This window comes from Protopterus annectens, chromosome 8.part0 (genome assembly GCF_019279795.1).
Source record: "Protopterus annectens isolate FY-2018-M chromosome 8.part0, PAN1.0, whole genome shotgun sequence".
NCBI lineage: Eukaryota > Metazoa > Chordata > Ceratodontiformes > Protopteridae > Protopterus > Protopterus annectens.
Genome location: NC_056741.1, coordinates 844,721,447 through 844,737,543, shown reverse-complemented (window position 1 = coordinate 844,737,543; position 16,097 = coordinate 844,721,447). Strand labels below are relative to the sequence as shown.

Here is a 16,097-nt window from a genome sequence, read left to right as displayed (position 1 = left end):
AGACAGTTATCTGAAGAGGTAGAGGAGCATACATTAGTTGCATGTTCAAGGTGATGGCAATGACCCAATATCAAAAGCTACCTGTTGAGATATGGAGGCACTAGTGAATTTACACTGAAAAGCATAGTTACAGTGAGTAGGTAGTCATACATCTGTTCTGAGGACTATGCATGTGCAGTTCCTAGTGTTACTTAGGATTAGTCCTCAAACTGGAAAGGATGCCAGTTTAAGGGCTGTGAGGACGGAGTTCCATGAGTGGGCTATACAGCTGAAAAATGTTCCTGCCGACAGGTGTGGTTTTTAGGTAGCGAGGAGCATTCGGTTTCTGACTGAAGTGGCCTACAAGTCTAGCAAGGCTTTGTTCTGGTTTCTATATTAAAGTTTGTGGACTAGCAGTAAGGGAGCACATTGTTTGGGTAATTAAAGCCAAGCCATTTAGAGCCAAGCAGTGTTGGGCCCCCCCCCCCCAGAAAAAAAACTGCCCGATTATATGCAGATTAGTTTTGCCAAAAGCATACCATATCCTTTAGGATCTGCAACTTATTACAGGTCCAAGACAGCCAAGAGGAAACTATTTTAACTCTGGACAACATTAAAGTATTTGACTTGGCTAAACTGATCCTGGATAAGCTCAATGGAAAGTCATCCGCCCCTGATGTGACCCATGTCTCTGGTATAAATATTTCTTCAAGGCATGCTCTTTTCCAGAATGGTCTGCTACCTTGATTAGAGGTAAAATTCCAGAATGGGAAACATCAAACTCTGACCAAAGGCTGCTCATTATAGAGCAGACAATTGGGAGTTTAGTTTTGTTTAACATCTGCTCTCCGCATAGGATTTTGTAGGCTTACCATGGCAAACTAGTCAGCTGCCACCAGCTTCGCCAATTTACCAAGTCTACCAGGCTTACCCTCAGCTCTACTCCCCCCCCCCCCCCCCAAGTAGTGTGTGCTGGAGAATCAGTTCCCGTAGAACATGCAGCCCTGATGTACGGCGGGAGTGAAAAGCAGGGGATGTACAGGAGATCTAGTCACTTTGGAGGTAGCATAATCCCCCCTAGTTACTTCCCTTTCAACTCCTTTGTGGGACCCCCAGCTTCCAGCAGGGTTTGGCAGCTAAGTGTGCCAAAGTGCAGAACTTTTCTCCCTTCCAAGATCCAAGACACTCAAGTTGTTAACAGAACCCAGGACATCTGGGACAAAGTCTCTCCACCACAGCACTAGCTACAAGGATCTGCAAGAGAAGAAAACCCCCTTCAAACATTGAATAGAGCTCACCAAGACAATTTCACTATGGGTGAATGTGAAAAACTGCATTCAAGGATTTTGTTTTTCCTATTTTAAAGCAGCTAGAACACTGGGGGCAGAATCAGCCACTGCCACCTACTGTAGGCAGCACAGCTACCAGGGCTGCAGTTCTGTACAAATTTTTTTTTTTTTTTTTTTTTTTTTTTTAAATAGGAGCAGGTTAAGGTATTGTTTTGACGCTGTGAGCCATTTTGGATTTCAGAAACCTAACAAATTTGCAACCAAACACCATTAAAGATGGTAACTACGACAAGCACTTATGTGCACCTGTATTAGTAAGCTCTTCCAGTGTAGCTAGGTAAGGTCTCCACCAAGCCTCCTGCACGTAGGAACTACACAACTACTAATAAACCACCTAGTCTGGTGGCAAGGGTTGTAAAGTTTAGTTTGTTACACATTTGTTGGTTTCTTCCAGCTCGGATTTTAGAAAATATTTGCTTGGAAATGGCATCCATTTCTTAATAATCCTGCAAGTAATGTCATTGGGCCCAGTTGGCAAAACAAGCCAATAGCAACTGCTCGTTTCAGAGACTAAAGAGGACTTTACCCATTTATAGAACAGCATTAACAGCAGAAAAAACAGTTAAATGTGGTCAAATTAAAACCTCTGGACAAGGAAAAAACAGAACACAGTCTAGAGCACAAGCATACTACAACAGTCCAAATTTGTGTTTTCACCATTTAGGTGAGAAAGTTAAGCATGCAAGATTTTGAAGATAGTTTTCTATTGTTGTATAGAAAAATTGCACTTCATCTGCTTTTACTGTATTTGTGTTTCTTCCTACTTTATTACTGGGGGCACTGACTACAACTCCGATCGGTTATGTATAACAATAAGTATCCTTTTCTGCGCTTTTAAACTGTTTAAGTGTATCTGCTTTATTTTGTGAAAAAAAAAATAAAGTTACACAATACATCTACACATACTTGCTTCTCACCTTTCTAAGTTAGTATAGTCCAGTTTTCAGGTTGGTGCCAAATTCAAGGCTGTGTTACAAATCTGTTTGCCCATACCTTACTTGGATAGAAGGAGGTTGCTCCGTTCACCTGCGAGAGAGGGGAGCTTTGAGCAGCCTGCCCCTGGAGGAGTGGTTTCAGCACAGAAATTAGTTTATTGGCCATTTTGGGCCAATTTCTCTCCCAACTATAAATACCATATTTGCATGCCGGTTAGCTAGGGTAAAAGTATTCCTGGCTCCACAAAGTCTCTTCAATTTTGCCCGTGGAACTAAAACTTTCAACTTAAGCACTCAAGCCATTCATTTCTCAGCCCGGCACTTAAACTTATAGCAAGCACTAGATCCTCCTGTGCTGTACCGAAGGACAAGGCTCTCTATTCGACCTTACCAGCCATCCAGTAAAACAGTTCACTGTACTGATCCAGGCATGTCCAAAGGGCAGTTTCAGATGTACTCTCCCATCCAACTAGTGAATCTGGGCATTTTGAGGCAATGTTACAACTGCCTCATGTACACAGACAACCCCCTGCTCCTACCACCAAACACTAATACAGGAGAGAGATGCAGTTATACAGCCAAACTAGAGGCCAAGCTCTCTCAACCCAAGACTGTATCAGTCAAGAGGAGAAGGGAAATACTTGCATCACACCAGTCTTAGACCCATTAAACTAGCACTGGCAAAAAACACAAATACATGAAAACATACTCCGGTTTTAAATAAAACTCTGCAAAACCAACAGAGACCTCCAAAAGCAAACATCCAAGCAACCTCCACCTCCCCAACACAAACCATGAAACACATTTCACAAAACCAGTGTGCCATGCAATCACAGCCCTCAAGGCAAAATAACACACCCAATATATTAGTAATAGGAGACTCTATAGTCAGGCATACTGACATCCCACTCACTAGGCTGAATAAGGAGAAGATTACCGTTGGCTGCCAGGATCTGCCACAACACAAGCACTCAGGTCACTCCAGAACAAGTACAAATATGACTCCTTGTCCATGTTGGTGTAAATGACCAGAGCTGTACCTCCCTGGGCTACATTGAGAGACTGGAAGAGCTCTGATCACGTAGCCCAGGCAGGTATGACCCTGACCTTTAGTAGCATTCTGCCCTCAGCAAGAACGATACCACTGTATAAAGAAAAAAAATTCAATTTCAACAACTGGTTTAAGTTTCTGGTGTCAAAGGGGATCTAGTGTCTGCCTGGGATGACATGCTAGACAAGCCACTCTGCTTTGCTAGAGACGGTTGCACCCATCACCCTTAGGCTTTCAAATACTGGCCAAGGCTCTTGCCACCCCCAAGGCACTGCGCCTTTTTAGGCAAGGCTCAAAAGGACAAATCCACTGCCGTAAATAGCATAAGTAAAAAACTGAGGGCAATGTTACAATGCCAGAAGTCTAAACCAAGATGCATGCACTAGAGGCACTCTTCAGTATGGAGAAAACTGATATGTGCAGTAACAGAAACCTGGTTTAAGGCTCCAGAGAGCAGCGCAACACTACCAGGCTACAACTCCTACCATACATTTCTGCCACAGAACCCAAAGGCGGGGGCGTATCCATATTCAATGATACCCACACCTCCAGGTTAGTGGCACAGCACGATGCTTCAGAGATCCATGTGCAACAATGGGAAAAACTGCAATTCAAATTGTAGCTTGCTACAGATCACCCACCATGTCCCAGGACCCCCATTCCACATTTCTGGAAACATTGGGAAACTAGTCTTACCAGACACCCTAATATTTGGCGATTTCGATTACCCAAACATTAACTGGGAGAACTACAACTCCCTTGCCCAATTTTTCCTAGAATTTATAAACTCTAACGCCCTGGTTCAACTGGTCAACACTCCCACCAGAGGCGACAACATATTGGACCTGGTCATCACCAACATGGGCGACCGGTGTTCCACACCAGAGGTAAACCCCTCACTGGTTAGATCTGACCATAAACCAATCACTTTGGAGATCCATACTCCATCCCCAGACAAGAGCCACCATAAAAAAAACTTTTCAAAAGCAAAACTTCACATTACTTAAGACAGAGGTGGAAAGTTTCAAAGCCCCCATGCTGAAGGGGAACCCTGTCCAAGCTGCAAAATCCTTTACTAATGCATTCTACGGACAGCTACAAGAATGCATGGATCGTGCCATTCCCAAGCAAAATCAAGACTCACTCCAAGAAAAGGAAACCAGTCTGGTGGACTCCTATCATAAACAAGCTATACAATAGGAGAAAACTAGTACAGAAGAGTAAAATCCCAAGAAGGGAAGACATCCCTGATCCGTATCAGCAAGAAACTACGATCCCTCAAAATCATCCAAGGCGAGATTTGAAAGAAATTGCCAAGGACTCCAAAGATAACCACAAGGCATTCTTTAGCTATGTCAAGAATCTAAGTGGCAATGCTCAGATCCGCTTGGAGTTGGTGCAGAATGGCACAAAATACACTGAACCGACCGATAATCTCCAACATCCTGGCAGACAGGTTCAGTGCAAACTTCACCCCCCTCACCTGCAAAAGGACCCATAACCATACCAGAAGAATGTAGAGTCCCTGAAGACACTCCGGTTAAAACAGCCCTCTCCAAAGCCAAAAAACATCAATGGGACCGGACGGCATCCTACACAAGCTCAAAGATGAGCTAACCCCTTACCTAAACACACTGTTCAAACTCAGCCTCTCCACAGGCTACATACCCATAGAGTGGCACACAGCAATGGTTATTCCGCTCCACAAAGGTGGAGCCACAACAGACCCCAGGAACTATCACCCTAGAAGGCCTGACTAGCTTAGTCTAAAAGGCTATGGAGCACATCATCATGGAACTCTAACAGATATTGGGAACCTCCAAACACTAGACCCTACCCAGTTTGGCTTTAAGGGCAGATCATGCCTCCTAAACCTGGTGGACTTGGGGACAGTTACCAAGGCTATATAGATGAGGGAAAGGTGGTACACAGCCTACCTAGACCTCACTAAAGGCCTTTGACTCCAGTCCCCATTCTGGTATTTTAGACCAGCTCACCAGCCTGAACATACCCCTACATCACAAGATGGGTTGCTAACTCGCTCAGACAGAATCCACATGGTGAGAGCTGCAGGAGCTAGGACAGACTAAACCGGTGGTGTTCTCCAGGGCTCAGTCCTAGGACTCTGTTTTGGCATATACTTCAGAGGTACAGGCAAGCACAGGAGGACTACGGCTGACCAAGTTCGCAGACTAATGCAAACTAGGTGTTGTAATTGACTCTGGCTGACAGGCATCCTCCAAAAGGGTCTCACTGAGACTGATACCTGGTGTCAAAAATCATGGCCTCAAGCTAAATGCAAAAAGTGCATAGTCATCCCCTTTGGAAAAAACAAAGTACCCACAAACTACCACACAAGTGGTAGTCTCCTAAATACGGAAGGAGTAATGAAGGATCTGGGGACTCGAGTAGACCGTAATCTCACCTTTGATAATCACATTGCCAAAGTGGTTAGAAAATCCTACATGGCCCACCTAATCACAAAAGGGTTTGCATCCAGATAGAGGTCATTGTGCCCCTCCACTCATCACTTAGACCCATCAGAGTGTAAAACGCCCCATTTGGGATGCATCTTACAAGACACCTGCAACAGCTGGAAAGATCACAGAAGTACCTCACCAAGAGGATCACTGGCCTCAGATGCCCTATGCAGCTCGACTGAAGAAACTCCAGTTGTACTCTGTTGCATACTGCCTACTCAGAGGTGATCTCTGCCTGACATACAAGGCCATGTCCAACCCAGAATTGATAGACATGCTCCACCTAAAGAAAACCTTATCCCCTCGAGCCACATGCTCTTTGGATCTAAACCTCACCACAACAGGATGTGCTGGAGGGACAAATTCCTGTCCCAGAGACTTCCCATGCTTTGGAACAAGATCCCAATCTACATTAGGAAGAGCTCCACACTAACACTCCAAAAGAAACCTTGACGAGTGGATGGAAAATTTACCTCTGGGATCACTTCAGTGGCTCTGCTGGACAGAGGCACAGGGAACTAATCTAAGGGGGCGGCGAAAGCCAACATATTCTGGCTAGGCTTATAAATGCCTTCGGGCAGATAGGTTCATAGGTTGGCACTAGGCTAAGACTGGAGGTAGCTCATCTTAGCAAGCCAGAGAGAAACCGCCAAATGGTTTGCCATTAGAAAACTAAAAGGATACCCTTCAAGTCACCAGCTGGCAAACTTTACATCAGCTGACCAAAAATAAAACCATGAAGGGCAGTCTGGAATTATACAAGTGCAATTTACAGTCTGGTCATGTTTTACACTGTCCATGAAGGTGTGTTATGTGCAAATTTATTTCAGGATAATGTGGTAGTTTTCATACTAGTTCAATATTTTGAATATCCATTTGCTTGGCTATCTGGGTACACTGAACAAACTGGAATTTAAGTTACAGCCTCTAAGGGAGGCAACATTACCCACATTCTTTAGAGGGCAGAAGAGAACTTGGTCATTGCCACCCAATGCCTTTAAGTTTGGCTTTTTTTAAAGCAGAAGATAAAATTTTGGCTCCACAACAAAATCCACCATTAACAGCCATCACAAAAATAATGAAGTGTTGCACCCTGCAAGAAATCCCATACTGATATGTAATGCAAGTAGGTTATATTAGCCTGCACAGAAATTAATGTTCTTTGGGAGGTCTACTGAAGTATACAAGCATTACTTTACGGGTTAATAATTTTGCTTTCTCAACTGTACTTGTTTAAAGATTTTACAAATACTAAGCCACCCTCCCAAATGCTACTTTTATTTGAGCCTCTTGCAGACTCAGTAAAGCTACACAAATCTACACAAATTACCTTTTCAACAGCCTCTGGTAGGCCATTTTGCCTGGACCTTTAATAATTCATGCAAATACACCTCAGCTAACATTAAAGTTTTAGGCTTCCAGTACACTGCAATTTTATAGGCAGTGTAAACTATTTTCTACAAGATATTTGGACAAAGGATGTCAAAAATTGACAGTGCAAACTTTCAAGCTTCCATAAAGACTGACCCATTCCTACCCCACCACTCACTACCATGACCAAAACAAGGTGCATTAGGGCTTTTAAACTTTGGCTCAGATGTGGTGTAGGTGGCTTTTTTAGCCATGTCTGCTGTATTGTTTATTGTAGTGACAGCTCATACTCTGGTTAACCAAAAAGTAAAACAATGAAAGTCAGAGCAAAAGCCACGGTCTTGACAACTGTAGAAAAAAAAAAATGGATTCCAGATTCCAAAGTGCATCTGCTACAACTTCTAAGTGAAGAGTAAGCCAACAATGGACAGCTTTATCCATTTCTAGCGACAAATGGAAAAAACCCCACCCTTACTTCAGTTACTATTTTTTTTTGTTGTTTCAAGAGATCTTTTATTCTATACCACAGTGCCCCACAGTATGTTCACCTTACTACCCCCTCCCCACACACAGAGCAAAGACATTGTTTGGCTCAGACAAATGATGCAATTACTCAACAGGTGTATGTGTGCCAAGCAACAATTCAAGTGTTAGTTTTATACAGACCTGTACTACAGTTACATAGAGTAATAAGTAGAATTTAGCACAACAGCCCCTTCTCCATAAAAGGAAAGGAGAACCAAATTAAGTGCACAGCAAGTATAAAGGAACATACAGGCACAGATCACCAATCCCTCCAAACAAGTTTCACAATGTGCACAGTACGTGAAATATTTCACCTACCTGAGGGATGCCCAGCCAGTCATCTGCTTGCTGCATTGCCTCTCTGGCATTTTCTACAGGTTTGCCGACATCCCAGGAGTCCCAGTCTGGGCACAAACCTTAAAAATGTAAAGAAATTATTACTACCATAACCCTTGCAGAGGGAGCAAGATCAAACTTTAGACCATAGCTTATCAGACCTGCTTGGAAGGTACACTTCCAAAATATTTTAGCAATGGTGATCAGTCTAATCTGGATAACAGAAGGAAGGCAATACAAGTTGTTAAACTTCCACTATGTTAATTAGTATACATGCAACCATTTGCAAATATAGCCCCTGTTAATTAGCAAACAGACTAGCAACATACAACTGAAAATGTCAGGAGAGTCGCATGTACAAAGTGGAAATTAACTGCGTTGGTCTCTTATCCAAGAGATTAAGCTACCTAACCAATGTGATTGAAATTTTTACACTCGCGCAGCTACATAGCCTACAAACATCTTTGTCAACCTTCTGACCTACAACGATAAGGGAACAGACAGATAATGCAGTCTACTTTCATCCATGCAATTCCATTCATACCTTATGATGGCAGATTTTTCACCAGATGCAAACAGCTGCACTACAGCTTAGTAGTGAACTTGCTTCAGTCAGCTATACCAGCACAGACGTAAAGCACAAATCCTGTCTTGGTTGCCAAGATCTTGCAATGGCACAATGCTTCAAATAAAGGCAGGCACATGTAGCCACAGTAAAGCAGGCACCTAAAAGGTGAAGGACATAGGGAACCCCCCCAAAAGAGATCTAGAAAAACAGCCTACCTGTGAGGAAGGCCAATTTTTAAACTGTACAACTCCAAGTGGTGCTCAAGAGGAGCTGCTGAATTTTGTCCTGCAAGAGATGGTAGGAGAAATTGTACTTGCTCCCAGCAATCAGGACTCAATCCAATCTTTGTGCTGTTGCCAGTTTGATTCCTCATTCTCCTTGGGTACCCAATGGTAAAGTAATGTTACCTCGACTGCAGCCTACTTAAACTAAAAACCCTGGCTTTGCTTCTAGTATAACCTATCAGGTTCTCTGAACTGGATTTCCCCATCCCCAGCCAATTCTACCTCTACAGCCAGCCTAGCAAATTCACTTCTATTGAATACAGGTGCCCCAAATCTCTGGGTATTTGGTCTCCTTCCTCCCCCACCCTCCAGATAGTCCTAGAAAATGTCATTGCTATGCATCCCATTACTACTGGTACCCCGAAGGTTTGGCTGCCTTACTGAGACAAACCTTTAGAATGATGCCCTCAAGTCTCAAAAGCAATCCACAGATTCAACTGGCAGAGGGCAACCCTTTTACCAACACCTCCAAAAACCTGATAAGACTAGCTGATGTGCCTTTAAAGCCACCTTTAAGAACCCAGGTCCTCTACAAAGCCTCTTGCACCTGCCATTTCCTCAGCACATTTGAGGAATTTAATTCTGAACCAGTTCACCATAGCAGAACCCCCCCCCCCCCCAAACCCATCTAGTTCACAAATACTGTTCTGGCTTCCTTGTAGCATGGGAAAGGAATTTACACAAAAGGCTAATTGTGGTCCCAAAGGACAGTAACCACAGCAAGACACTCCACTCCCATAGTCATCTAGACTGATCCTTCAACAAGAAACTGCTTAAAAAAAAAAAGCCACACAACACACCCCTAAAGCAGGAAGCTAAACATTGAAGATCAAGCTAGTCACCCACGAGTTCGAGCAGAGCCCAAGCTAGGGTGGTACAGGAACTGACTTTACCCCAACATACGAGAGGGTACCTACCCCTATCCAAAGGTCCTCCAAAGTAGTCTTAAGACTCAAAAATACCTCAAAGGACAGTCTAGAAGTCAAGACAGACACTTCAGAAAGCATAGGCCTACAAGCATTTACTAAGGGGATGTACCAGCTTTTACCTTTACATGAATGGTGAAAAGGCAATACCATCTCCACACAAGTTCTACACAGCAACCATCTTTGGTTAAGATGGCCAGCAGTATAGCAGAGCGAGTCACACCCTTAAAGCCTATGTAATTTCATACCTTTGTAAACATGACCGTGACACCACTTGTGATAACCCAAGCATGCAGCTACAGAACCGATGGCAGGACTACAACTATATGAACACAAGGCTTTTGGGGAGATTGAGTTGTGTATTTATTGAAATGGAGCTACACTGGTGGTTTTCCAAAGGAATTTTTTTTAAACTAGGCAAAGTCCCATGCTACCCTAGACCCTACCTTTTAACAAATGTAACCCATCCCACCCCAGTTTGCCTCAGATACATCCAGAAGAATAAATACAAGAGTAGATTCTAGGCAATCTAGCTGCCAAACAGAAGAGCATCCTGACTAGAGGAGAGCTTTCATAGAGATTATTCAGGAAAACTCCAGACAAGATGGTTTTGGGTGGTTCCTCAGAGTAGCTTAAAATGCCTACAGTGGAAACAATGCCCCATTTAGTTTATTAGGAGCACAGATTACTTGTGCATCTGCTATATGGTATTGTGGAAATGTTTCCAAAGAAAGCTTTGTGGGCGGACCAGTATGCAGTCAATTAAGGACTTGCCATACCTTTAGTAACAGTTAAGGGCAGTTTTCTGGAGAAGTTAGAGCCTTCCTAATGGCTTTAAATGTGTTTCATGAACTTGCTGGACTGTAACTTTGCATCAAATTTTCCTCAGCCATTTACTCCAAGCTTGAGCTCCACCCCTGCCCCCAAAATCCATAAGCCAGTTAAAGGATTAATGTAGATTTTTAGGTAGACTATATTAAACCAGGTACTCAAAATGCAGCCCATTAAGACAACTGCTTGGCACTAGAAAGTTACTTGGAACTCAAGATGCTAGTCCTAAAGAGCAATACCACCACTGGACAGCTGCACAGAATAAAAGTCATCCCAGCTTAGACACAGTGAGCCCTAGTCTAAACTCTAGAGACTGTAGATACTGCCTGCCCTGCCATCTTGGAGGTGCAGCTCCATCACCCCAATGGTGAAACCTAGTGGAAGCACTAGGTATTCCTTCAGTTAAAAGTAAAGGTCAAGCTACCATACCACATTTACACTAAAAATTAGGAGAGAACCAGCATACAGAAACTTACCCCCCCCCCCCCCCAGGATAGGGAGACTACCCCTTCCTAGTGACTTCAGGACTGGACTCTCCACAGGGAGAATGAATGCCCCCAACCAGTAAGCTGGCATGTTCCCTTCTGCTCAACACACCAAGCAAGACAAGTCTATGTGGGTTCTCCAGACAGGAACCAAAATACCACAGGACTCTAGTATGAGAATACCCCAGATCATCCTGCTCCACTAGAAAGGAGCCAACCATATGAAGGTAAAGGCAAAAGCTTCCTTTAGGAAGTAAGACTTGGGAAATTTGGAGACCTTAAGCACAGAAAAATCCCAAGGCAAGTAGGATGAAAGTAGCCTCCTCTTGGTCTGTCTGAAGCAGTGATTTACTACTGCACCAGCAGGGTTTCAGACAGCAGCCCCTCTAGCTCCAGTAAGCAGCTACCTTAAACACTATACCCATCCCATGGCTGCCAGCCAAACCCAGGAAGAGTTGGCAGCGGACCAACTCCCGTGCCTAGTGTTTCTGTAGCATCTTCCCTGTAGTGTATCCAGTCACTGGAAAGATTCTGCTTAGCAGCCAAACAAGCAGACTGAAGCCAGTCATCTTCAACAATTTCTGTTAAATGCCAACAGATGTTAGTCCTAGTCAGCCCAAGAAGTAGTACAGTATCATAACAGGAACTGATAGCATCTGCCAAAAGTCACTTCTGTTGAAAACCCAGCAAAACAGTCTGTCCATTCACAAAAGGAATGCAGCCAAGTCAGGCATACTCATGGCAGATATCCCCAAAACATCCAGCTGGCATTTTATGGACCGTCTAGGACAAGTGAGAGAGCCCCACTTCAAACTCCCAGGGTCACCACTAAAGCCCGAAACTCTAGTCACACCACTGCAGACATCTAAAAAGGTGTGGGGAATAGCAGTATAATATTTACTGGGGTGAAGCAATAACATACAAGAATGAATGGGTCACCACGCTGTTAACAGTCCATCAGGAAAGACCAACAAGCAAGACATCTGAAAGTACAGTGGTGTACACTTACGTAGAGGTTAGTGTAGTCACTGTTGCAGTCATCACATTTGGGTTATCTGCCTGCTGGTAGCCCTCAGCCAGCCTGAACACCAGAGTCTTGGGATTTCTGCAGCGGATGCAGTCGCTTCTTCCATGAGGTCAGGGGTATAAAACATGCAGCAGACGCCATTACATCAGTTTTTATTGCCCCAGATGTCAGAAGCCCCCAAAATAGGAAGCCAGCAAAAAAGCAAATACCAATGATACAAGGTATTCCAAACAAAAAAGGATAGGTAGGAATAAGGAGAAGACAGGGGGCTGGAGGGAGGGTAACCAGGGCTGCAAAAGTGAATACACTAGAACATCTACATTTATGGGAAGTGTACACAGCTGTACTATGCTCTTAGTGTTTCACTGTTGCAGTCATCACATTTGGGTTGATCCCCAAAGCTGAGGATGGGTGGAGGTAGTTTAGAATTAGGGCTGGCAATCTGGCCCTGCAAGACTGCTGTGGCAAATCCAGCTCTGGATTTAGGAAAAAAAAAAAAAAAAAAAAAAGATAGGCAAGTGGTAATACTTGGTGAAAGTTTGAACAGAGCTCCAGGATGTCCCTGGTAGGGACTCTCCTGAGAAATGCTGTAGAGGTAGATGTAGCCTTGGTGGAATGAGTTCTGATCCCCTGTGGTGGTAGGTTTCCCATGGCGTGCAGAAATGGATGCAGTGCACTATCCATTTAGAAATGGTTTGCTTTGAAGTGGCCTTGCCTTCTGCCCCTGCAGCAAAGCTGACTAGCAGCTGGTCGGATTTTGAGAGGCTTAGTCCTGTCCAGATAAAGCCTAAGCAGCCTGTACACATCCAGGGAATGCAGGATCCTTCCCCCCCTTATTCTAAGGATTAGGGGAAAAAAAGTAGACAAATGAATGGACTGGTTTAAAGCACAGCTAGACACCACCTTGGGCATAAAAGATGGATTTAGTACCGAGGGAAATCCTGTCTGCATGGAAGATAAATGAAAGGTTCCACTGCCATAAAGGCCTGCAATTCAGAGACTTCTTGCTGAAGTCATGGCTAGTAGTAAAGCAGTTTTCCATGAGAGGAATGTTAACTCTGCTGTAGCAGCAGGTTCAAAGGGCAGAAGTGAGCTTTTCCAATACAAAGTTAAGGTCCCAGGCTGGAGTGGCAGCTCTCCTGGAGGGGGTCTTAAATTTTTGGCTCGTCTCAGGAAAGTACAGTTTTGTACCTACCATAAATGTAGATGTTAGAGTGCTAATACAGCTGCAGTCATAACAAATGGGTTCTCCTGCCGTCAGGCGGGTCCTCGGTCTGCCGAATTCTAAAGTCTAGGTCCGGCGTCAGTTTTCGTCGCTTCTTCCCTGACGTCAGTGTGACAGGGGTATAAAGGAACCAGCTGATGCCATTTTCTTCAGTTTTTCTTGCCCCAGATGTCAGGTGCCCCCAGAAGGAAGGCAATACATAAATTTGTGTAATAAAGCAATGCAATATAATCCAAATACAGTAGTTGCAAGCAAATACACCATAAATGAATACCCCAATCAGGTTGTATGAGGAGGTGTTAGCCAATAGGCATGTCCCAAGAGGGGAAGGAGGGAGGGAAACCTGGACTGCAGCTGTATTAGCACTCGAACATCTACATTTATGGTAGGTACAAAACTGTACTATGTTCATAGTGCATACAGCTGCAGTCATAACAGATGGATAGAATCCCAAAGCTAAGAAAGGGGTGGTAGGCACTAGGTGGAACTAGGAGGAGCCAGGATGCCCTGCAAGACTGCAGTGGCAAAGCCAGCTCTAGTTTTGGAGTATAATGGTAGGTGGTAGTGCTTGGAGAAGGTATGCACAGAACTCCCAAGTGGCTGCTTCCAAAATATCTTTGATAGGAACTCCTCTGAGGAAAGCTGCAGAGGTAGCAGTGGCCCTTGTGGAGTGAGATCTGATGCCTGTTGCTAGTTTTGCCATGAAAAGAATAGCAAAAGCGTATGCAGTGGGCTATCCATTTTGAGATGGTCAGTGGATGTCCAAGGAAAGTAGTAATCTCACCTACCTTTTATCCTAATCCTCAAAACAAAGGGAAGTGTATGGCCTGATTCAAAGCTACCCTGGATATCACTTTAGGCATAAAGGACGGGTTGGTTCATAAGGAAACTCTGTCCTGATGGAAGATGATAAAAGGCTGCACAGCCATGAGAGCTTGTAGTTCTGAAACTCTACAAGCCGAGGTAGATAGCCAAAAGGAAAGCTGTTTTCCATGACAAATATTGCAAATCTGATTAGGCAGCTAGCTCAAAGGGAGGCAAGGTCAGTTTTTCCAGAATGAAATTGAGATCCCAAGCAGGTATTGGTTGTTTCCTTGGGGGTCTTAGATTCTTAGCCCCTCTGAGGAACTGTCGAGAGGGTGAGAGAATAAGGGTGGATCAGTGTTGTATTCTGCAGAAATGGCTGAGGCATGGATTTTGATGGAGAATGAAGGTCCACTGCTTAGCAGCTCAGCTAGATACTGTAGTATTTGAGTTAAAATCAGTTTTCCAGGATCCCGGCCCTTTTTCTCATTCCAGACACAAAAGTTTCCATTTTGCGGAGTAAGCCTTTCTAGTTGACGGCCTTCTGGCCTCCAAAATGACATCCTGCACCTCCTTGGAGAGTAGCGTCTGTTGTGACGCTAAGGACTCTTCCATGCGGCTAGATTGAGTGTTTTTAGCTGGCTGCAAAGAGTTTTGAAGTTGTGCTGAGTCAGGAGAAAGTACAGTTTTGTACCTACCATAAATGTAGATATCCGATAGGTATGCATCTGCAGTAATCACACATGGGTTGTCCTGCCTCAGGCAGCCCTTCGGTCGGCTGGATTCCAAAGTCTGGGTCTGGCCTCGGCTGTCGCACTTTCCCTGACGTCAGAGCGTCTGGGGTATAAAAGCATCAGCCGACGCCATCTTCCTCAGTTTCTTGCCCCAGATGCCCTCTAGGAAGGCTAAATTTGGAGAAATGCAATAAAATTCCAAACATTTGCAAATTACACACACACACACACACACACACACACACACACACACACACCACACACACACACACACACACACACACACACACACACACACACACACACACACACACACACACACACACACACACACACACACACACACACACACACACACACACACACACACACACACACACACACACACACACCACACACACACACACACACACACACACACACACACACACACACACACACCACACACACACACACACACACACACACACCACACACACACACCACACACACACACACACACACACACCACACACACACACACACACACACACACCACACACACACACACACACACACACACACACACACACACACACACACCACACACACACACACACACACCACACACACACACCACACACACACACCACACACACACACCACACACAGATTCCCCCAGCTAGCTAATAGAGGGGTAAGCACCCTTGGAATACCACAGAGGGGGAGGGTAAACCTGACTGCAGATGCATACCTATCGGACATCTACATTTATGGTAGGTACAAAACTGTACTATGTCCTTCAAGGATGCATCTGCAGTCATCACATATGGGTAGAATACCATAGTACCTCCACCCCCAGATTGGCCAAGTAAAGGATGGTGTAGTTAAGATGCCCTGCAGGACTGCCGTAGCAAAACCTGCTCTGGATCTGGAGTAAAAAGGTAAATTGTAATGCTTGGCAAATGTATGCACGGAGCTCCATGTAGCAGCTTCTAAAATGTCCTTGGTAGCCACCCCTCTTAGGAATGCTGTGGTGGTGGCTGTGGCTCTCGTGGAATGAGGTCTAATGTTAGCTGGCACAGGTTTTCCATGAAAGGAGTAACTAAAACGAATGCAATTTCCTATCCATTTTGAAATTGTCTGTTTGGAAATTGCTTTTCCTTGTACCCCAGCAGCATATGCTACAAACAACTGGTCAGTCTTTC

General features: G+C 44.4%; 1 protein-coding gene across 8 annotated transcripts in view; it reads right to left on the bottom strand.

Annotated features, from left to right (window-relative positions):
• Window positions 1-16,097, bottom strand: part of FLNA (filamin A) — a 1,106,834-nt gene that overhangs the window by 676,851 nt on the left and 413,886 nt on the right. For all 8 annotated transcript variants that reach the window (XM_044080337.1, XM_044080332.1, XM_044080334.1 and 5 more), the window contains one exon: window positions 8,009-8,106. In XM_044080337.1, the coding sequence (XP_043936272.1) occupies window positions 8,009-8,106 (98 nt within the window). The remainder of the gene's footprint in view (window positions 1-8,008; window positions 8,107-16,097) is intronic.